Below are 24054 nucleotides of genomic sequence, written 5' to 3' on the forward strand. Positions count from 1 at the left end.
ACATTGAGGGAGGCTCTATTCTGCATCTTGTTCTTGCTCTTTGTGGTGGTTTTGGTGTTTTCTCATTAGAAACTGTTTCTCTTCTCTCTCTCTGTGATTAAAAAACGATGTTATTTGGATTTGATGCTTTGCTATCTCTGTGGGTTTAGAAAATAATATGTTCAATATCGGAGTGTATATGTTTTTTTTTTGTATTTGGTTAGTTTGATGAATATCTTTCATTTCAAGAACGAGTCCAGCAGAAAATGGGACAGAAGCTATAAGTTGGGTCGGAACCAGGCCACTGAGATTGCTATATGATAATACATATACAAATTGACAAAACTATTTTGACCCAAAAAAAATTGACAAAACTACACACGGTTAAAAATTGCTCTCCTTTAAACTTTTTTTTTTGTGAAACACAACAACACATACAACTCTCACCTCTATATTTTAAAAGTCAACATGATAATTTGAAAAATCTATTTATATAATCATCAATAATTTTACCAATAGTTTTACCAAAAATTGATTTCACCCTTATTTTTTATAAAATTTGAAACTTCTTCTATATTTCTATTATTTGACCTAAATATATTAGTACAAGTTTAAATTATTTATAATTATTCTATTAATTGATTAGATAAATATGTTTTCTAAATAAAACAACAACTTTACTCTATGTTTAAATTCTAACTAAATTAATTGTTTTACGATTATCGGTTTTTTATTCTATTTTTATTAAATCGATTAGTAACAACCACTTATGCTATTCTACTTTGAACAAAACAACTTTAAACAAAATAATGCACTAGGGTCGTTAACCACTATCAACAAGATTAGAAAAATATTATTTTCTTTCAACATATTTTCATTTTCGCAGTTTTGAACATATTTTTTTACTACTAAAACCACAAAACAAAAAACGAATCGTAGATTCACGTAAGAACACAACATACAAATCCGGCGCGTAGCACCGGAATACCACTAGTGTTGTTATAAACATAAGATATAAATTATATGGACCTTTACCTAACCGGTTCTGCGATATACCGGTTTTTGGTTGGATTTGATTTTATTGTATAAACATGTTTTAGATAGTCAAACAAAAGCCGGTTGCATATTAACTAAACTTTAGACACAGATATAATTCATTATTTTTTATAGGTTTTAATTTTCTCACTCTTTCAAATAGAATATCTTACTGTACATTAACTGGGAAGTCATTTAACTTAAGTTTGGTTTTACGTGTCAGTTACCCGATAAAGTCTTTAAAAAATTGTTAGAATTTGATTAATCGATGATATCCGACATTTATTTATTTTAGTAAAATCTAAAATAAAAAAATAAGTACCAATTAATATCACTTGTCAAATAATCTGTATAATATTACTAATAATAGTTTATGTTAACTAATTATTGAAATTATAAAAAAAAGTAATAAAGTTTGATCATTTAATTTTAATATTTATAAACAACATAAATAATCAAAAAAATTTTTTTATCTAGAGTCAATCCTGTATAAAAATATGAGCTTCAATCCGATGGTGGCAATTCTTCCATTCATTGCTAAATACATGTGCACAGTTATGGGAATAAAATAGTTCTAAAATCTTCAAAGTTGGCCTAAACGTAGCTAGATCAGAAAACGACTCAAAACTTATAAAACTGTAACGTGTTTGGCGTACACTTATCACATGTACCCTGAATCTGTTTTGCTGGACACAAATATTATTTATGGAAAAAGATTTGCTAGGCTGCTCTTTCGGTTCTTTAACTATATCCAAAGTTGTTGTCTACAATTAACATATCATCCAAATATAGTAGCAAGATGATGATGCAACAAATTCAAAAAATACACAATGGTTTGAAGCAGTTTATGCATAATAGAATTGAACTTCAATGGTCAAGCCATAAAAGATTTTCTTCAGTATATAAAAAATCATAAATATTTTATTTTCTATTTTGAAATATGCATAGTGTTTGAAATGCTATAGTTTAAATATTTATACAATTTTTATAACCTGATCAAAATATTTTTGTACAATATTATTTTGTTATTATTTAAAGAAAAATAAACATATTTGACAAATATTTCATAAAATATTATTATCTATTATTGTAAAGATAAAGATTTTAGGTTTAGTGTTAAAAGTAAATTGCAAAATGTTAGGTGAGGAAAACAAAGTTTTTGTTTTAATAGTATGAAAAAAAATATATGAGAATTTGCGGAACGAGAAGAATAGAACTTACTCTCACGAGATTTGTAAATACAAATGTGTTAAGAATAAGTTCTATTCTTCCCGTCCCACTTAATTCCCATGGTGTCACCAAAGACAATTCGGTGTGTAGAGGAAGATATATTTATAGGCCTTATTTTCTGTATAGATAACCGATGTGGGACTTAACTCTGTAAGAAGAAGGAACAAAAAAAAAAACATTTGTTCACTGTCGTTTCGTCCAAAGTTTTCACCGACGAACCGAACTGTTTATCTCCTTTCCCTTTAGGATTCAATCTCTCTCAGGTAAATTTTTCTTCTTCCAGTGTTATTAATTGGCTTCAAATTTTGCTACAATTGATATCGAATTTTCACTTTTTTTTTTTCTGGGTTCCACGAAATTCAACTCCTTTACGATTTGATTTTACATGATTTTCAATTGTAAGATTAACGATTTCTTCTTGTTTCTATATGTCTTTAAACTGTTTTATCATTCTTCCGTTGTCTTCTCTGAGCATTTTCATGGCAGACTAATGGAAGAGCATACGAGTCACTCTTCTTTCGATGAACATTGTTTCTTCTGACTATTTCAAAGAGCTTTATGGTCTCAAGACTTATCATTGATGAAATCGTTAGCCGTGGATGGGTGGAAACTGCCGTGGTCCCTCCACAGCGTATTGTCTCCTCTAAAATTCAACTCACACTGATTCTCCTTATATCAGAGCGGTGAGTCAATCTTCTTAATCCATCTTCTTGCATTATATTAACCCTGGAAGATATATAGTTGCTAAGAACGAGAGCAACACATGTGCGTATTTATTTATATACCCTTGTGTGCTGTTTTGTTTCTTGTAAAATAAATTAGAGAGCCTCTTCTTATCTTTGGGTTCCTCATCTGAAACTAATCCCCCGTTGAAGGGGTATGATGAGCCTACACGTAATTGTTTTTGTGTGTTTCCTAACAGATTTTCACTTCCAAAAACAAAAGTTGGATGCCTTTCTTTCTTTCTTTCTTTGTGTTGCTCACACCGTTATTAATAGGACCTTTCTTTGCTAGCAGTTTCTTCAAATCAAGGTTTGAGTCTCTTTTTTTTTTAAATTTGAGCTACTCTGTCTCCCTCACTAACAGTATTGAAACACGCAACTGATCTCACTCTTAGTTGGCCACCGGTGGTCTATTTAAAGTTCTAGGATATATGTGGAGTTTTTTTTCTTCCCTTCAATCGTTTGCTTCCTTGGTTTACTGGTCTGGAAGTTATTATAGTCTTGCATTTTGTATCGATGTTCCTTCAATGTCATAACACCTTGTCTTATCTGTTTTTATATGTTTCACTGATTTGGATCTGACACGTGTTACTACTATATTTGCAGGTCTGATTCCTATATTTAAGATATGCAAAGACGCTGTGGACATGGTATGAACCATACATTAAAGATGATGATGAGGTAACTTTCTTTATCATGTTCCTAGATTACCGTACGATTATGAATGGCATTTTACAGATATCAAGCTCTCAAGAAATATGCCTGCCGTAAAGCATTTGCCTGTTCATACATATCTGGATTCTTGTAGAGTTTCTGTGTGAGTTTAGCATCTTTTTCTTTCTTTAATTCCTTAATATGTATTTTAGAGTATAGAAGCTCTTGTTAGTATTCTAAACCAGAGGTGGTCATGAATTAGAGTTTGGATCCAATATAGTAGAGTGTTTCTGGACCTTTGTTAGGATGTGTATGATTCTTTTCGGTATACTGCTTTACAAGAATAATAATTGAATATATTTATTTACTTTGCGCCAGGATCAAATGGAAGGACGACGACCATGGGGTGTTTACGTACGTGATCTGCTGCTTAGACTGGTGAGTACAAGATAATAATAATAATAATAATAATAATAATAATAATAATAATTAATGTCTTATTTGTTTTGCTATGTTTCTGAAGAGCGTTCTGTGATTATCTGCTAGAAGAGTTCACTTCATTTTTCCATTAATATTTGAAGGGAAGAATGTGAAGATGTTTTGGAAGTTCATTTGATGTAAATTTCACCATTAGAATTTGACCATACAAGTTTATGTTTTAGAATCGTTTATCCATATGCTTTAGTGTGTTAATAATTCCTGAATCTGATTTCGTTTGTTTGTTTTTTTTTTTTTTGCGCAGTATTACTTTGATACGTTGTTGTTTCCACGTATTCCGGTGGTTCCTGTGAGAAGATGAATTTACCAACAAAACCATCCTGGTTCAACCGGAGACATGTCACGTGGCTCTGAAGACACTGCCCGTCGTCCACCATCAGTAAAAGCATCCCTCTCTGTTTCATTTGGGCAGCCTGCACCTCACCGTGCTTCCACCAGAGCCCAGACTATTATTCGAACAGAGACAGGGAGAGGGAGAGAGACCGGGAAAGGGAAAGGGAGAGGGGATTATGATAATGATAGGAGATCAAGGCGTGACTATGAAAGTAGTAGAAGCAGACGCAGTGATTACGAGGACGATAGAAGCAGAAGCAGGAGTGTGCAAATTGAGCGTGAGCCAACTCCTAAAAGAGACTATGGAAACAAGGATAAAGCAGCAGCTGCGACTGTTAACAGTAACCTCGCAAAGCTAAAAGATTTATATGGAGATGCTAGTAGAGTCAGAAAGGCGGGGATGAAGGATATGGAACAAGGAGGGATTCAAGTTCAGAAGAAGTGATCAATCAAGCAAACTTGGAGGTGAAACTAAAATAAACTCTGGACTTGAAATGCTTCGTCTTGGATGATGCATGTTGTTTTACTTTACTGTTTGTCAGCAAACTATTTGTTACAGAATTGATCTTTATCTTGAATTGTTCCGACTTTATATTACTTGTTGTTTGCTCTCTGTTTTTGAGCTCTACAACTTTTTGTTTATTTATTCTGCAAAAACATATGTTAAGTTTGGTTTTTAGTAAAATCATGCTGCAAAAACATATGTTAAGTTTGGTTTTACGTGTCAGTTACCCGATAAAGTCTTTAAAAAATTGTTAGAATTTGATTAATCGATGATATCCGACATTTATTTATTTTAGTAAAATCTAAAATAAAAAAATAAGTACCAATTAATATCACTTGTCAAATAATCTGTATAATATTACTAATAATAGTTTATGTTAACTAATTATTGAAATTATAAAAAAAAGTAATAAAGTTTGATCATTTAATTTTAATATTTATAAACAACATAAATAATCAAAAAATTTTTTTTATCTAGAGTCAATCCTGTATAAAAATATGAGCTTCAATCCGATGGTGGCAATTCTTCCATTCATTGCTAAATACATGTGCACAGTTATGGGAATAAAATAGTTCTAAAATCTTCAAAGTTGGCCTAAACGTAGCTAGATCAGAAAACGACTCAAAACTTATAAAACTGTAACGTGTTTGGCGTACACTTATCACATGTACCCTGAATCTGTTTTGCTGGACACAAATATTATTTATGGAAAAAGATTTGCTAGGCTGCTCTTTCGGTTCTTTAACTATATCCAAAGTTGTTGTCTACAATTAACATATCATCCAAATATAGTAGCAAGATGATGATGCAACAAATTCAAAAAATACACAATGGTTTGAAGCAGTTTATGCATAATAGAATTGAACTTCAATGGTCAAGCCATAAAAGATTTTCTTCAGTATATAAAAAATCATAAATATTTTATTTTCTATTTTGAAATATGCATAGTGTTTGAAATGCTATAGTTTAAATATTTATACAATTTTTATAACCTGATCAAAATATTTTTGTACAATATTATTTTGTTATTATTTAAAGAAAAATAAACATATTTGACAAATATTTCATAAAATATTATTATCTATTATTGTAAAGATAAAGATTTTAGGTTTAGTGTTAAAAGTAAATTGCAAAATGTTAGGTGAGGAAAACAAAGTTTTTGTTTTAATAGTATGAAAAAAAATATATGAGAATTTGCGGAACGAGAAGAATAGAACTTACTCTCACGAGATTTGTAAATACAAATGTGTTAAGAATAAGTTCTATTCTTCTCGTCCCACTTAATTCTCATGGTGTCACCAAAGACAATTCGGTGTGTAGAGGAAGATATATTTATAGGCCTTATTTTCTGTATAGATAACCGATGTGGGACTTAACTCTGTAAGAAGAAGGAACAAAAAAAAAACATTTGTTCACTGTCGTTTCGTCCAAAGTTTTCACCGACGAACCGAACTGTTTATCTCCTTTCCCTTTAGGATTCAATCTCTCTCAGGTAAATTTTTCTTCTTCCAGTGTTATTAATTGGCTTCAAATTTTGCTACAATTGATATCGAATTTTCACTTTTTTTTTTTCTGGGTTCCACGAAATTCAACTCCTTTACGATTTGATTTTACATGATTTTCAATTGTAAGATTAACGATTTCTTCTTGTTTCTATATGTCTTTAAACTGTTTTATCATTCTTCCGTTGTCTTCTCTGAGCATTTTCATGGCAGACTAATGGAAGAGCATACGAGTCACTCTTCTTTCGATGAACATTGTTTCTTCTGCGGGAAAAAGGGAGGTTCAGGGGAATGGGACAGTATGGTCAAGGTGTGGGAATTCTCCTCTACTGATTGTTTGATTATGATTATGATTATGATTAACCAGTCTTGACTCATCAAACTTAATAATACAATCTGTATGGATCATCGATGCATATAAGAACGTGAACCCGCAGATTGCTAAAGCGATGATTACAACTGGAGAGGTCCTATCTGCGAGCGAATACATCATCTGCAAATGAATCCAACTCAAAAACGATGATGATGTTTAAGGTAATGCTTAATAACTTAATACGATTTCTCCTCTTTTTAATTGAAGCTACTTTTTTACAGTTGAGATTTTTTTCTTTGTTTGGGGAGCTTCAGGTTGCTGTGAGTCCAGAGAAAGCATACGCCGGAGCTGCCATTTCATTTATCTTTGGGTATTTGTGGAAGATTTGTTTATTACTTTTGAGAACTCTCTTACCAGCAGTACTGTAAAACAGTTCGTATTTGAACTGTACAGGATACTTTCATGGCAAATCAGTCAGGGAATCCAAAGCATACCAGAGAGCTCATTGCAGTATGCTAATGACAATGCATTGCTTCTCGCAAAGGTTTGTGAAGTATACTACTTTCTGTTGTTTTGAAATGTTGGTACATTGAACATTTTGTCTCATGTGTTTTTTGTTCTTCTTCTGGGCAGTCTCTAAGAGGGTCTCTTCTAGCTACGTTTTATGCGTCAGCCGTCTTGTCAGGCTTCACAACAGCGGGGCTTCTCCTTCTCGCTAAGCAGCTTTCATCGGAGAAAGACTCATCATAATCCTTCCGGGGAAGATCTCTAATGTTTGTATCTACTACAACCTTTAATTATGTCTATTATACTGTGGAATTGGGTTGAGTTGTATTTTGTTTTAGAGCACTTGAAATAAATCTCTTTGATAAGAGTGATTTAAGTGGATCAGGCAATAATTAGAGAGTTTGATGTTTCAGGATAAATAGATAAATAACAATAAGAGATAAATAAATATATATATATATATATATATATATATATATATATATATATATATATATATATATATGTATGCAAAATTATGGAGAAGATTAGATGAATGAAACAATACATGTTTACTCGTGTTTTTCATATACCAAAGCTGCTTGAACATGGAACCATTAATCTTACAATGGTGGGAAGAAAGAATTAGGCTCAATCAATAAGCAAACCAAAAGATAGATAGCAAAGGCAAGACCCTTAAACCAAAAAAAAAAAAAGGAAAAAGAACCAACAGGAAATCCAAGTAGGAGTATTAGCATGGCTTCTATCCTTGAGTCAGTCTTGTTCCAGCGAGATGCTAACCAATATTTGAAGTTAGCTGAGTAATTGCCACTCTTAATATACATAATAATCTTTAATTATAACATCATCAAAACAGAGAAAATTTATGATTTAGCATATGGCTCACCTTCCACTCATTATCAATTAATTAATAATGTCATTCTGATCTATCCCATATTCTGAAACTGTCACTATTTTTGTGAAAATATTGAAATGTAATGATTTTGCAACACTCTTGGTAAAAAATAGTTCTAGCTAAATAACAATAGCTTAATTTCGTCCAACAATAATTCTTTTTATATATTTGTGATTTTTATTTTTTGTTAGATTTTATAAACTTTTTTTTTTCTAAAATAAGATTTTGTTGATAACTTGATATTTTAAAGTAAGACAAAGTCAATAAAAAACGAAATCCCTTGAAGCAAAAAAATAAAATGAAATCCCCTTCAAAGACAAGTCAACGAATAGAAATCCGCACAGCCAACCCAAGAATATTATTATTGGATAATATTTGAATAAAACAAGAGTCCACTTGAGAAAGACTGTAACAGTCAACTAGAGCTTGAAACGAAAGACGACTTTTCTCACATCAAATCGTCTTCGTATTACTATGTTTGTGATCTCATTCAAATCCCCCAAGGCTGCCTTTCGATCATCAAAATTGATCTAGTTCTCAGAGATTCAGTTTCTGGGTTTTTTTACTGATTTTATCACCAAAACAGATGAAGATCCGGAGGAGACTTGCTGCTTCTGTCGCTTCCAGAAGATGTCTTTGCTCTCATCTCCCGTTTCCGACGTCGTTTGCAACCTAACCCTATGCTGCGACCTTGTTGACTCGGAGAAGATATGGCCAAGTCGTAAAGGTTCTTCCTTGTTAAGTCCGAAATTGTCCAATGGATCTCTTCTTACAAGTCTCTCTGTCGGTTTGTTTCTCGTTGAGGCAACAAAGCCTCTCGTCGGTGTTGTTCGTTGTCTACGTGAGTGTCTGTCATCGGTTTGCCGGATCATTCCTTGGTTCTTTGGGGATTCGAGAAGGTAGGCCTGTGTTTGAGATTGTCTCTGGTTTCGATGGCTCCGCGAAAGAGAGAGAGAGAGAGAGAGAGAGAGAGAGAGAGAGAGAGAGCAGTTTCTTGTACTCTCTGGTTTTGTTGATAAGTGTTGCAATAGTGCTTCTCCGAGAACAGAGAAGAAGAAGGTTCGGTTTCCGCTGCTTTACTTGGTGACGGGCCATGTGGGTGGGTTTACCTGTCCCTGATCTATCGTTGAGAGATGATAAAGCAGCGGCTGCGTCGTTGGAACGAAGAAACATGCATGCTGCTTAGAAGGCACATGAACCTGGAGGATGATGAGTTGTGTTACCATCAGATTATTCAGGTGGAGATAAACGATGAGCTGTGGACGCTATCTTTGGTTACGGTGGAGATATTCGCCACGTGGATGATGAGATTCAGGTGCCTAAGCAAGTATTTCAGAATTGGGATCAAGATTATTCTGAGGAGGTCTAGCTCAGCTGGTTCTTCTTCTTCTTCGAAGCAGCAAGCGTCTTCTTGTAGCAGTGAGATTAGACGTTTCAATCTCCAGACGTTTCTCAGCTCTGGTGATTTAGTAGTGGGTCTTAGCGTTAGAGCTTCGAAGATTAAGCTGACTTCTTACCGAGGGAGGTTGCACGAGACTCATTTCGCTCTTTATAAGCTACCGACTCTGTGGAGGAGAATGAGAAGAATATGCTGGTTTGTGGGGTGGGACTTTCGGCTGGAGATAATGGAGAAGAAGAATATGATTCTAAGTGTTGTTACACAGGAGAAGGTGGTATTGCAAAAGGGGTATGGTTTCCGGTATCCTGGACACTTATCTGAGGCCTTGACATACAATCTCTGCAAATGTCCCTTACTTTGCTCCAACCTTCACTGCTTCATCTGTTCACTTCAGGTTAACAATCTATTCTTCACTGAGTTTGTTTTAATGAAACATATTGAAATGTAAAATTTCCCACTTTTTTTCCATCGGGGACGATGATAAATGTATGTTTTCCCTTCTGAATATAAACAAGTCCTTATAATTTCTACACAAAGCTTTGCTATTTTTTTCTTGTAAAGAGTTTTAACTCTTACGAGGATATATAAACAGGTAGATGTTCCATATCTATACTATTAAAAGCATATGTAACAGTAGGTGCGAAAACAAAACAAAAAAGAGTGAAATTTGGGGCATAGAGTTTTTTTTTGGACTAAAAATTTGGGGCATAGAGTTTCGGCCACCATTTATCTTATGCTATGTTTTTTTATTTCCTCGTCCTTCCAAACATTAGCAAAAGTACATCTTCTCTTTCACTTCATCTTTCACTGTCGGAAGATGCACAGCAGACATTTCATCCTCCACGTAGTAGCGTGCTCTAAACGCAGCCAAATGGGCGTAGAAGACAGGGGTGACAAGCGAGACAGAATTGGTAGTCTTGGCAAACCTGCATATTTGTTGTGAGGTATTAGACAGATTTCATTTGAAGTTAACGTATACAAAATGAAAGGTTATGTTGCTTACGTGTAGCAAAGGTCGTTAGTAAGCCTTTGCAAATCATCAGCAGAAAATTTGTTCTCGTCCAAGAGAACATGGTAATGGGTAGATCTGTTTGTACCCTGAGACATTTAAAACCCAAACAAAGTTTATAGTTTTGATGATGAGACAAAAAAAAATTATAATTGGTGGGACAGATTATCATTACCATCACACCTGCGTGGCTGTTCAAAAAGAAATCAAACTGGCGCGGGTGACAAATAACTGTGTCAACTACAGTACCTACGAAGGAAATGCAAATAAGTTAAAAAGTGAGACAAAAAAATTTAATTGAATAAAAGAGTAGAGTGTGAGCAAACCTGGAAGAACATTGCCAGTAGCAGCATCCTTCTTATCCGCTTGAGCAGGAAACAACCGCGTGTGGTGTCTTTTCTGGACAAGCACAAAGGTTATCTTTGGACGAAAATCCTCTATAGACGAACAAGCTTTGCGTATAGCCTGTAGCTCAAAACGCAACACGTCCCCAAACTGTGTTTCCCCTACCCCGTCACTGCAGCAAGCGATAATTACCATTAGGGATCTTATATATAATGTTTAAGCATGGTGCGACCATACAAAAAATGAACCCATCCCTATTCTAGCTCTATCCCTACTTTAGCATTAATAGTTTACACATGAAGGGCTGAGCCAGGGTTAGCACATTTCATATTATTCTTTTAAAGTACAAAAGATAAGATTGTGATACAGGATTGGAGATAACTCCATACATTTATGGGCTATTTTGTTCAATCGTATTTTAGGTCTATCTCAAAAACCAGGGTTAGGGTTAAAGATTTTAGTACATGGTTAGGGCTAACCTTGCTAGATTATTTTAACATGCCTAATTTACAATTAGCATAAAAAATGTTGACTTACCGGAAGAAGATGAGTCTTCCAGGTCTTTGATTTGTCTTTCTAATGAATGCTAAGAGATGGTCCCTGCAATTAGTTTTTTTTTTTCGGTGGTCTGAGATAACGAAAGGAAACCAACTAACTAACAATAGAGATTTATGATATGACCATATATTTTTTTTGTTATTACCTTATCATTCCAGTGTGTTCTCCTTGGCCGTCCAACTTATACAGGTCCTCGATAATTTCACGTCTTCCAGTCTGAGCAGAAACCAATGCTCGGTATGTGCTTATCTCAGGCCAGTCCATGGAAGCAACAACCTGTGGTTATATAAAAAAAAAGTGAGAGATAATACTTGTGAAGGTAGATACAAGTAAAATAACTAAGCATTCATACCGCAGCGAGAGAAGATTGTTCGGCCTTTGTTGGATGCGTGACGTCAGCACCGAAGATTATTGTTGGCGTGTCTTGTACCATCGAGATGTGTTTGTCAAGAACATAGTTTTTCCCCCCAGCCTGTACAGAAAACCTTTAATTAACAAAAGAAAATTACAAATTTGGTAACAAGAAAGAGAGAGACGGCAAACCTTGATATTGATCTTCAAGGCTAGCGAGGGGAGAAACAAGTGTGGTCGCTCAAGTATCGTTCCTGGCCGAATACACTGCGAGACAATGCCCAGCTCTGTCTCACATATCTTTTTGATCTTTCCTGCAAAAGAATAATGAGACGTTGAAACCAGATTTGCATTAATTAACATAGAATTAAAGACCAACCAATTTGCAAACTTACCATATGATCCAGTCATATCAGGCAATATCACAATCAAAAGTTGGAGGTCAGCTGTCTTTTTGTGGATCTCTCGCAGTGCGTCCTCAATCTTTTCAGGATCATAAGAGATGATTTGAGTAATATGTTGGATATGCTGGTATCAAGGTACAAAAGTCAGTTAGTGACTCGTTTGAATATAAACAAATCGTGTGGCAGATACCAAAAGGATTAAAAATCCATACCATTCCTAAATCTCTGCACATCTTAGTCAATTCTTGACAGAATTTTGTGGCTGAAATAGGGCTAAGCGTTGAGAAATTTACACAAGTCCATCTAGTTACACTTGCTCCATTGATCATTTTCTTAAACAAAGAAAACACAAAGGTAGATGTAAGAGAAGATACCAAGAAACATAAAAGCATATTTTTGGATTAGTTACAAGGGCATACAGTTTTACCTTTTTAAACATGTTCCATTTTCCCTCATTTGGAGTCACGGTTATTTCTTCACTGATATTATAAAAATTAAGGAATTTCAACGGTCAACAAGACAAAAACAACATCGTGAGGAACATCGAAAGATTGTACAATAAAAGAAAATCAATTGCGATAACAGTGAGAGAAAATAACCGTCGGAGGAGGAAGCACACGAGCCTCGATCGAGGTTAAGTCATCAGACACTGATATCTTCTTGTTCACAAGCTTTAACGCCTGTTCTTTATCAATCCTAATCATCTGGACATTAAAAAAAAAAAAATTCCTTAGAGTTGTATAAGGACAGAGCCAGGGCTAGGCCTGGGCATAAAATCCGGAACCCGAAATCCGAACCGAACCCGAACCAAAAAAACCGACCCGTTATCCGACCCGAAATGTAAAAATACCCGAACGGGTCTTGTAGGGTGGTATAAAAAATATCCGAACCCGAAGTGTTATTAACCGAACCCGAACGGGTAACCCAAAAACCCAAAACTAATAGTTAATATAAATGTTTTGAAATATATATAAGTATTTTAGTTATTAAATTTAATGTTCGTGGTAATATGATATATAATAATAAATATTAACAATATTAAAAATATTTTAAGTACACAATTAGTTATAAATAAGTAATTTATAATTTGTTCATTGGAATAACAAGTCTACTCTCTATAATATAATGTATATTGTTTACAAATAATGTTTGTTTTCATGCTTGATTTAACATTTTATTGTTATTTTAACAATTTTATGTTTTTCTTTAAGTTTATGTTTTTTTACTTTGGTTATATCCGAACCGAACCGATATAACCCGAATCAGAATGATATATGGTTACTTTATGGGTTTTAAGTCCTGTTCGGAAACTCGCTAGGCGTTACGCGTGCGGTGCATCCGGGCCTAGCGATTTTTTGAAAAATCGGAAAAAACTCGGGGAGTACGCGGGAAGGAATTTTTGTATTTTTATACGTATAATATTATGTTTATACGTATAATACAAACATTTAGGTATAAATACATGTATATTTTTAAAAAATTGTTATTGTATTAATGTTATGGATTATATTTTGGGTTTGGTCATCAGCTTGTATATAGACAATGTACCACGAACTTCAATACTTATTAACATATAACTACAATTATTCAAAGCTACGAAGGTGATTAAACAAATAAAAAATATCATATATCTATAGTTTAACACTTCAACTACCTATGTTAGATTTATTAAAAGATATGTTTCATGGAAAAAATTAAACTAATCACATTTTTTATCATGTATATAATTTTTAAACAAAAAACAACGTTTGATAGGAGGCTTATCCAAAGCCTAACACAAGTTACCAAATTTGTTTAAACCCATCTAAAACCCAGTAAGAAAACACAGCAAAACACGACAGCAAAAAAAGAAATAGAAAAAGAAACACGTCAATATCTCAACATCCCACATCGCTTATGATAAAAATTCTGAAGACAATCAACTAGTATAAATAAGGTATGATCTCTTCTCTTCCTAAGTAAAACAGGATTCTATTAAGCCTTGGCCCACTTGTTTGATTGGGCCAAAAATTAATTGAGTAAAAGTCGGTTATTAATCCGATTTTTAAGCGTTTTATTAGACTAAACGGTCGATTAATTATGTGGCGCATAATTATGCCGAGTTGGTCTTAATCGTGGCGGTTGGCTTGCGTTTAGCGTTTTAGCGGCCGCAAACGCGGCTACTCGGCCGCGTTTTTGAACAAGGGTTTTAAGATGATATATAATTTTTAACCGAACCCGAAGTGTTATTATCCGAACCCGACTCGTACTAATGTAATTTTACTATGGGATCTAGGAGCGTAAACCCGAAAACCTGAAAATCCGGAAAACCCGATCCGAACGCCAACGGATACCCGAACGCCCAGATCTTACTTCTCATGATATTTTGGGCTTTAATGGCCCACAATAAGTTTGAGTCGGCCATTAAGAGGAAATTGTGGTAAATGCGATAAAATAAATACACAACTTACCGTTTGTATCATACTCTCTCTCCTGCCAGGCGTTATGACAGAAGCACTTCGGAAATTCTTCGCTTGCTCTCGACTAAGACGGAATGCCTGCTCACTAAGACGTTGTGTGTACGGCTGGCCACTAGCTATACGGCAGAACTGCAAAAACCACGAGAACGACATTTACAAAAATTGTAAAGAATGATGAGCAAATAAGTTAAACGTTTGAATCGAAAACTCTTACCTCCATAGGCACGTATTCACCAGCCCCAATTTGGATTGCAGGAAGATGTAGATAAGTCACTTTACGCTTATATTGTTTACGAAAAAAGTCCACGAATCTCACTTCACTGCCTCTTTTAGCTAATTTGAATCTGAAAAAAACAGATAAAAGCTTATAAGAAATTATTTAAAGCACCATTCAAAAAAAAAACTATTTAAAGAAAAATGGTTGGAAACTTACGTGAGCAGACCGATGGGATCAAACGAAAGTCCTTTAATAACTGCCTTCTTTGCTGCAGGCAGGCCCGGCTTAGATAAATTATAGTCCCTGTGCTAAAATATTTTGTTTCTCATAAATTACAATATCATTTCTCTAAATACAAATGAGGACCCTAATTTCTATAAGAATTTTTGAAAAAAAAAATGGACCCTGTGCTTGTGCACCTTGGACACACCCCAAGAGCCGGCACTGGCTGCAGGCAAATACGTCAGCTCAATTTCCAAACCAGTAATGAGTTTTTCCACCTATCAAGTATCAAGATAACAATATATAATATAAGTAATTTGGATCTGGGTCTTTTTTTTTGATCGAAGGATCTGGGTCTTTTAAAGCCCATTTTTCCATACATATTGTTGTTCTATAAGTAGTTTAAAAATATCTGTGACAAAAAAATAGTTTTAAAATATTTAAATCTTAGCGTATATAAATTTTATTGTTCAAAATAATTAATGATAAGTTAAAACTTATATTTTAGGAACATTCATAATATCAGTAAACTAAATGATTGAACAGTAATTGAATGAATTGAGTAAAAATAAGTACCTTAGAACGTTCTTGATAAGTGAGTGCCTTGGCAGGGACGCAAATGTTAACGAATTGGTTGCTGATAAATTGAGTCAAATGGATTGGTTGATGGCAGCATTTGGTCATTACATCTGGAATCCACAAAAACAATATTAAATTCTCAAAAATAAAATAAAAAGAATAAAGAAAAGAAAGAAAAACTTAATAAACAAGTCTTACCTGCATTTAGATACAACCCATCTTGGGTGACCCTTAATGATCTAAACAAACCTCGACTCAGTTGGATACCCGTTCCGAGATTAATATGAAGCTCGTTTGAAGGAAATCCAAAAAAGTACTTCCCAGAGAGGGAATAGCTGTAAAGCATGGAATTTTGATTATCTATAAGAACTAAAAGTCTAAGAAATTTTAGTTTGATATAAAAAAGAGAATCTATCTAAACATACCTTTCACATGCCGTTTTCTTGAGCAAATTGCGAAGCATGCGTAGTGTCTTCTTAACGGTATGGTTTTCTTCATGACCAGAGTTATTGATGAATGTTGCCAACTCTGAAAGACCAGTGTTTGTTGAATCCTGAGACATATTGAACCAACCAAGAGATTTGGTGTTAGATTATTGTAATTTTGTGCCTATAAATCAATTATTAGTGTTAATAAAGAACTGATTAACCAAAACAGAGAAAGAAACACTTACAATGGTAACTTGAAAATGATTCGATCGTATTGTTGTCCGCTCCCCAATATAACCATAATCGGGCCTTCCGGGAATCTGCGTAACGGATGAAGTACCAGGAACTGATTAACTAATAATTAATAACTAATAAACCAGGTTGAGTATAGTGTGTGACTCCACATAAACCAGGTTCAAATTAGGTTTGGTATTTTAACCTGGACCCGAAGATCCGACCCGGAACCGGTCCGAAAATACCCGACCTGAACCCGTACCGAAAGTTTACAAGTATTTTTTGGGTCTAAATTTCTTTTATCCGAATAGGCTTGGACCCAAAGAGAACCGACCCGAATAGACCTAGATCCGAAAAGAACCGATTTGTACCCGATTTAGAAACATGTATATTTAATATTATGATTTTTTGCGTTCTGTTTTATATATATATATATATATATATATTTTTTTATTTAGTTGAAATATCTTTTGTTAACAATATTTATTATTATTTTGTAACATTTTTAAGTAATATGAAGCTTTAAAATATAAATTTTGAGTTTAAAAATGTTTTATGTTAATTATTAATAGTTTAATTTAAGTTATTTTGTAAATATTAGATATATATAACAAATATTAATTAAATTTGAGTAAGTTTGGATATGTCATGTATTTTTCAGATTCTGAAAATCCGAACTCGATCTGGACACAAAAAATTACGGATATTTTACAAGTATTAGAATTATAGACCCGAACCAATTTGGACCCGACAAAACCCGACCCAGACCCGACAAGACTCAACCCGGAACCGACCCAAAAAATTACAGGTTTCTATATGGGTCTAAATTTCCAGGACTCGAAGAATCCGAACCCGATAGGACCCGACCCGACCCCGACCCGAGGACCCAGATACCCTAATTCAAATACCAGCTATGACACCCTATATTGTTTATTTCATTAAAAAAAACTAATAAATCAAATATTAGTGTTAATTAGTGAACTGATTAACCAAAATAAGTGAATATCAGTGCTAGAAGAAAAACGATTGTACTGATTAGCAAAAAAAAAAAAAAAAAGCTTACCATGCGTTTTTCTTCTTCGGACCTTTGTTTCACCTCAACCTCTGTTTCTTCGGACCTCTCGGCCAAGTCTGCTCCGACAAAATCCTCGAGATGGCTAGATGGATCCTCGTTCAACCTCTGATTCGTCGTCGTCTTCTCTTTTCCGACGTGATCTGCATATATAAAATCGTTTCAGCAACAACCAAAAGAGTTATTTTGAGGAAATGTCTGTACCTCCTCCGACTGTTTGAATATTTACTCCGGCCAAGTCTGCTCCGACAAAATCCTCGAGATGGCTAGATGGATCCTCGTTCAACCTCTGATTCGTCGTCGTCTTCTCTTTTCCGACGTGATCTGCATATATAAAATCGTTTCAGCAACAACCAAAAGAGTTCTTATGAGCTGTACGGAAATGTCTGCACCTCCTCCGACTGTTTGAATATTTACTCCGGCCAAGTCTGCTCCGACAAAATCCTCGAGATGGCTAGATGGATCCTCGTTCAACCTCTGATTCGTCGTCGTCTTCTCTTTTCCAACGTGATCTGCATATAGAAAATCGTTTAAGCAACAACCAAAAGAGTTCCTTGAGCTGTACGGAAATTAATGTCTGTACCTCCTACGACTGTTTGAATATTTACTCCGGCCAAGTCTGCTCCGACAAAATCCTCGAGATGGCTAGATGGATCCTCGTTCGACCTCTGATTCGTCGTCGTCTTCTCTTTGTGTTTTTCTTCTTCAAACCGCTTCACCTCCGATTTTTTCATCGTTATTTTCTTTCGTCTCTTCGGTGCACCTTGATCTCTTTCTCTTAACTTTTTCTTCCTTCTCTTTGTCTTTTTCTTGCCAAGGAATGAAAAGTGAGAGCGAGCTCAATCTGCGCAGAGCACACTGCAGAATAAAGCGATCGGGGCGTTTGCGCTCTCTCTCCTCTACTGCTGCATTTATTAAGAAAATGACAAAAAAAGTTGGTGGTTCAATATAACCGCTTGATTTCGGTTAATACTATTTTCGACCCCTCTGTTTTATTTATTTATTAAATCACAAACTTTGATTTCCGTTAATACTATTTTCGACCCCTCTATTTTATTTATTTATTAAATCACAAACAAATTAGTGACAATTTTCTTATTATATGTGTTTATGGATATTAGTAAACATGATAATGTATATGTATGATGTATATCTGTAAAGTACTTTGAAACGAGGATACACGATCCTTTGATATATGCGTAAGTTTGGCTTGATTTGGCTTAAATGCCACGTAGGAGTACTACAGTCTAAAGACATTCCATCATATGCATATGATTTTTACAAGGTTTTTTTGTTACATTATATTGAAATTTTTATATTTTATTTTACTTCATATTATAATTTGTGACTGTTGTTACTTAGTAATATCTTTTAATGGTTTGGATTGTTTTTACTTAAATGCATACATATATGATTTTCTAAAACATAAATAAAACTTTTTAATTACAGCAATATTGGAGGAGTAATATGCAATTTGTGATTTTCTGATTCTTTGTACGTACAATGGAGCAGAAAAGATCAAAGGAGGCTAGCTTTTTTTCTTAGCTTACAGTTTGCAGTAAATATCTTTTTCAGTCATTACTATTTTTTGATCCCTCCGTTTTATTTATTTATTAAATCACAAACAAATTAGTGACCATTAGCATGACATTTTTAATTAGGAGAAAGCCCAATTTTCTTATTATATGTGTTTATGGGATATTTAAAAAAAAATCTGTAAAATACTTTGAAACGAGGATACACGATCCTTTGATATATGCGTAAGTTTGGCTTGATTTGGCTTAAATGCCACGTAGGAGTACTACAGTCTAAAGACATTCCATCATATGCATATGATTTTTACAAGGTTTTTTTGTTACATTATATTGAAATTTTTATATTTTATTTTACTTCATATTATAATTTGTGACTGTTGTTACTTAGTAATATCTTTTAATGGTTTGGATTGTTTTTACTTAAATGCATACACATATGATTTTCTAAAACATAAATGAAACTTTTTAATTACAACAATATTGAAGGAGTAATATGCAATTTGTGATTTTCTGATTCTTTGTACGTACAATGGAGCAGAAAAGATCAAAGGAGACTAGCTTTTTTTCTTAGCTTACAGTTTGCAGTAAATATATTTTTCAGTCATTACTATTTTTTGATCCCTCCGTTTTATTTATTTATTAAATCACAAACAAATTAGTGACCATTAGCATGACATTTTTTAATTAGGAGAAAGCCCAATTTTCTTATTATATGTGTTTATGGGATATTTAAAAAAAAAATCTGTAAAATACTTTGAAACGAGGATACACGATCCTTTGATATATGCGTAAGTTTGGCTTGATTCGGCTTAAATGCATCATACGAGAGTCTGCAAAAGAGGTTAATTTCGCGTCTCTGCTACAGGTCGTGTTTTTAGTGGTTACTTTATATATCTTCGTGTCTATCGCGTTATTGAGTACTAGTCTTGTTCTCGTGCTACGCACGAGCATATTTTTTGCTTACAAATAAGAGCAATTTTCAGTTTAATTTATATAATTAAAACTACATGCATAAAACAACTTTTATTTGTATGAAAAGAAGAGGATAGAAAACAAACCATTAACACTCAGCCGCTATAAAAGATAACCTCAGCCGCTAGATTTCATGACCCATTTTGACTCAGATCCAACGGTCCATATTCCTCAAGGGTCTTCAACAGGTGGGCCCCTTTTCTTCTCCCTCTCGCCGTACACTCTCTCTCCTTCAAGCGCCAGAGCCACCGCCCGTAATCTCTTTGCGGAGAACTCCACCTCTTCCATATACAACGGAAAGTATGCTTATGGCGTTTTCTCTCCCCCTCCCGACCAATCTCGCCATCACCGCACCGCCACCATGGCCGGCACCGTCATCGCGTGACCACGAACCTCCGCCGCGCCTTCCACCGTCGTGTACATGAGCTCAAGCGCAGCCAAAAGCTAATGCGCGTTCCACCGCGGAGATCTCTAGTCCCATCGCAGTTTCCACCATCGCTCGGGACAGAGCGCGAGTAGGATCTTGGTGACGTATTCGGACGGCGGGTCGGGTACGAGGACTCGCTTGAGCAGCTGAGCGAGGAACTTGTCGAATTCGGAGACGGATGCGAGGTGAAGCTCCGGGAGAGGCGCCGAAGGAGGAGATGGAAGTGTAACGGTGGATGGAGTTTGGTCAACGTGATGTGGGAAACGCCACTGAGTAAAGCTTTGAGAAGTGGAGGTCGATGAGGATGAAGCGGTGGTAGTTGGCTTACGGAGAGGTTTCTTGTGAGGAGAAGTAGAGCTGAGGACGGACTGTGTGCAGCGGCGGAAGAAACCAAAGGAGAACAGAGGACGAGGTGGCGCGTGCGGTTTCGCTTTCTGGTTTCCTTTCATCATCGCTGGAATGATTGGTGAACATGGAGTGAAGCGAAGTGTCTCGGTCTCTTTTTAAACAGTCCGAAAAATAATCGTTTCGCAACCAAATTTGTCAGGCGTTACACTTGTCCTCTCCCTAATATTATCACTCGTATACTAAACAATATAATTACTATCATTATTACCAAGCTTAACCTGAAATGAGTAAATCTATAATAAGCTTCAAAATTTCAAGATTGTGGTTAAGCCAACTTAGTTGAAGATAACCCCCAAAGAATGGTAGTACAGTCTCAGCATTATTGATATTTTTAATTCTATTATATTTGTTATCACAATTTCATAATTCAATTGGATTTGCTCCTTACTTGTTAAAGTTTGAATCTCTCAGATGGTTTCACTTGGTGTACACTGCAAGAGTACTGAAGTCGTATAATATTTTGTGTCCATTTTTTTTCTTAAAGAATTATTTTTAAGATTATGCATTAACTTTCATTCAAATATGAAACCATTAATCTTGCAATGGTGAGAAATAAAAACTAAGCCAATCTGTATAAACATAAAATAAAATACATATTAATACGGAGAACTTTAAAAGCAAAAATATTTTTAAAAGTAATAATTCAGTTCAGCGTTTTAAAACGTGGATCAGGATTTCTAGGAGTCGGAAGGCGAATACTTATTAAATACTAAGGGCTCAATTGCAATTTCTAGAAGTCCAAACCTCTCTCTCTCTCTCTCTCTCTCTCTCTCTCTCTATCCTCGGTGACCATGTCGAATCTCACACTTACTTGTGCTCTTCCTCTCCACTTTATTATTCTCATCCTCCTTCGCTTTCCAATCAGACGAGCTCCTCCGGAGTTTGGTCTCGAGTTACCACAGATTCGCCGCCGAAGCAGACTCCGAGTATCCGTAGACGGTACTCGGATCCTGATCTGGACTCCAAGATCCAATTCACCCTCGAACATGCCTTCGGAGACTCTGATTTCTCCTCCGCCGGTACTTTCTCCGCTCGCCTCAAGACTTGGAGCCACGGTGGTCAGGTATACTCTCTTTTCACCTTCATCGATCGATCGATCGTAGATATTTTCAATTACATAGAGAGAGAGTTTAGAGAATCAGAGATTTTGGTGAAGAACTCAAATTGATTTTGCTAACTAACCATAATAAATCTTGTCGGATGCAGACACTAACGAAACTGCGCTTCTCTAGGAATGAGTTTTCTAATGCCTTTAAAGTAAGTAAAATCTCCTACTTTGGGTTTTTGTTTTGAAAAAAAAACGCAACGAGTAAAATCATTGTCTTTGTTCTGTAGAATCTGCTGAAGGGAGATGACTTTTATAGAATAAGACTCCCATCTAATGTTGTTAGTCCACCTGGGAGAGAGTATGTGATTCCATCAGTGAGAGCTGTAAGTTCACTTCTTTTCACCTTTTTTTTTTTTTTTTTTGAATCTTTGATCTCAAGTAGTCAGGTTTGCATTGCATGCAGTTGATATCATCATCTTACTGCCAAAAAGCTTCTTATAATAACACCATTCACATTGTTTTAGTTGTTTTTAGTGTCAAATAGATTTTTCTTTTGAGTGATTGGTGCCTGCTTGAGCTCAGCTCTCAGCCTCCTACTAGGTTAATCTTGTTGCAGTTTTTTACAGATATTAACCATTCTCTGGTACTTCTTTGAGATAAGATTACTTCTGTAGTTCCGTTTCAATTTTTTTAGTTATTTTATGATCATAAATCCAAACCCTTTGTTAACTTTGAATGATTAAAACCTAGAAACGTTTCATTGACATTATCTGTTTCCCTCTGATCGATGTATCTGGTTTTATTACAGAGATGTCTTGTCTTCCACGGGATGGTTTGGATGAGCATATTGTTAATTCGTTATACACATGGTAACGTATTCTTTTGGTATCAGTTTCTTACAGTTTAGGTTTCAGCGTTGCGTGACAATTAGTTTGTCGCTATTCACACTTTCCTACTCATCAATTTCAGGATGGTGCCAACATTTTGGCAGTCAGTTACGGCTCTCCTGGAGCGTGTCCGTATCCTCGACAGTTGAAATTTGTAAGTAACACATGTTGTCCAATTGTTTCTTTAGTTTCACTTTCAGAATTAAAGTTTATATTTTTTGGCATGCTTGGCTTAGTAAGTACTCTTCTAAGAACTGAAACCACCTATCTACTGTTGTTTACTGAACCTGGTTCTTAGAATGGTAGAAGGGTATTGATTTAGAGTGTCTGATAAAAAAAAAATTTGTGTTTAATATAGCCAGGAAAATGGACATTTAACTCCCACACTATCTTGAAGAGTAGTGAGCAGGCACCAAGGTAGAAACATCAGTTCGTGTACATCTATTTTTATGAACTAACCAAATGATTTTGAGTTATTGACATACACATAAACTCCTTATTTTGGTAACTTGTCTTTATGCAGAACTCCGATATTATTACAGTGGATGTACCTGATACCACTTGGACTCATAGTGATGAATACAAGCGAGTAACATGGCGGAAGAACAAACTCCGGGGTCTCAAGGGCAAGCACCAGCAGCGATTCAGCGCGGTTCCGCACCCAGGAGAAGATGATGATTCCTTTCTCAATTTCTTATAAACATGATTTTTTTTTTTTAATACTTATATATCTGTTGTGGAGCTATGTCACTGGAACAACATGCATTCGTAGGCTAGTTATTGTAACGACCAGACTATCCAGCCGGTGTTATGACTACTAGCTTAACATTGTTATTTGATTTTACATGTGATAAATAATTTTAGACTTCACTGTTTGAAGAGTTAAAAGATTTCATAGTGGCCTGATTCAGGTTTTATATTATATATTTTCTAAATAACATTTTGAAACCATGGTTAATGTGTTGTCAAGGCTAAATACTTCAAAATACCTCAAAATAATGTTCTTTGTCATATATATATCGCATTCAAAATCGAAACTCACAATGCATTGTTGAGGGAAATAAACAACTGAGTAAATTAATATTCTTTGTTAGGACATTAGGAGAGTGTAAAGAGAAACTGAAGAATGTTGGGAGGCACGCAAAAACATTAGTTTGTAAACCTCACACATCAAAGGTTGTTGTAGGCTCGTCATGCCTTTGCATATCCACTGTAAATTGGTATGCTAGGTATGGCAACATCTACCGAACAAAAGATGGGGAAAAGAAGACTGCTTCAGGTGCATCCGATGTTCTCGGTGACCGTCCTTTCAGTCAGAGGGTTCTTC

At 35.0% G+C, this 24054-nt stretch overlaps 1 protein-coding gene, 1 long non-coding RNA gene and 4 pseudogenes across 3 annotated transcripts; 3 read left to right on the plus strand and 3 right to left on the minus strand.

The window, feature by feature from the left end:
* Positions 1–2387: 2387 nt before the first annotated feature.
* Positions 2388–5048, plus strand: LOC108851088 (pre-mRNA splicing factor SR-like 1; annotated as a pseudogene).
* Positions 5049–8013: 2965 nt separating this feature from the next.
* LOC130501107 (F-box protein At5g39450-like) lies at positions 8014–10108 on the plus strand (annotated as a pseudogene).
* A 47-nt stretch (positions 10109–10155) lies between these two features.
* On the minus strand, positions 10156–12950 carry LOC130501104 (protein argonaute 5-like). 2 transcript variants are annotated; one of them, XM_056995997.1, is made up of 12 exons: positions 12839–12950; positions 12667–12718; positions 12452–12571; positions 12231–12363; positions 12028–12149; positions 11837–11956; positions 11630–11760; positions 11464–11526; positions 10908–11098; positions 10757–10830; positions 10576–10670; positions 10156–10498 (listed from the first exon to the last, which is right to left on the minus strand). In XM_056995997.1, exons 2-12 carry the CDS (start codon positions 12676–12678, stop codon positions 10342–10344), a joined length of 1218 nt encoding a protein of 405 aa, XP_056851977.1. In that variant the 5' UTR covers positions 12679–12718; positions 12839–12950; the 3' UTR covers positions 10156–10341. The 2 variants fall into 2 exon arrangements, with proteins under 2 accessions (XP_056851977.1, XP_056851976.1); XM_056995996.1 differs by lacking the exon at positions 12839–12950 and having other exon boundaries at positions 12667–12810.
* Positions 12951–14689: 1739 nt separating this feature from the next.
* LOC130501105 (uncharacterized) lies at positions 14690–15249 on the minus strand. The gene is made up of 3 exons (XR_008939508.1): positions 15132–15249; positions 14913–15042; positions 14690–14827 (listed from the first exon to the last, which is right to left on the minus strand). It is a non-coding gene; the product is annotated as an uncharacterized LOC130501105 (long non-coding RNA).
* Positions 15250–17842: 2593 nt separating this feature from the next.
* LOC130501110 (uncharacterized) lies at positions 17843–21001 on the minus strand (annotated as a pseudogene).
* A 595-nt stretch (positions 21002–21596) lies between these two features.
* On the plus strand, positions 21597–23597 carry LOC130501111 (uncharacterized; annotated as a pseudogene).
* Positions 23598–24054: the final 457 nt, after the last annotated feature.

The sequence above is a fragment of the Raphanus sativus genome, unplaced genomic scaffold (assembly GCF_000801105.2).
Source record: "Raphanus sativus cultivar WK10039 unplaced genomic scaffold, ASM80110v3 Scaffold0099, whole genome shotgun sequence".
Lineage (NCBI taxonomy): Eukaryota > Viridiplantae > Streptophyta > Magnoliopsida > Brassicales > Brassicaceae > Raphanus > Raphanus sativus.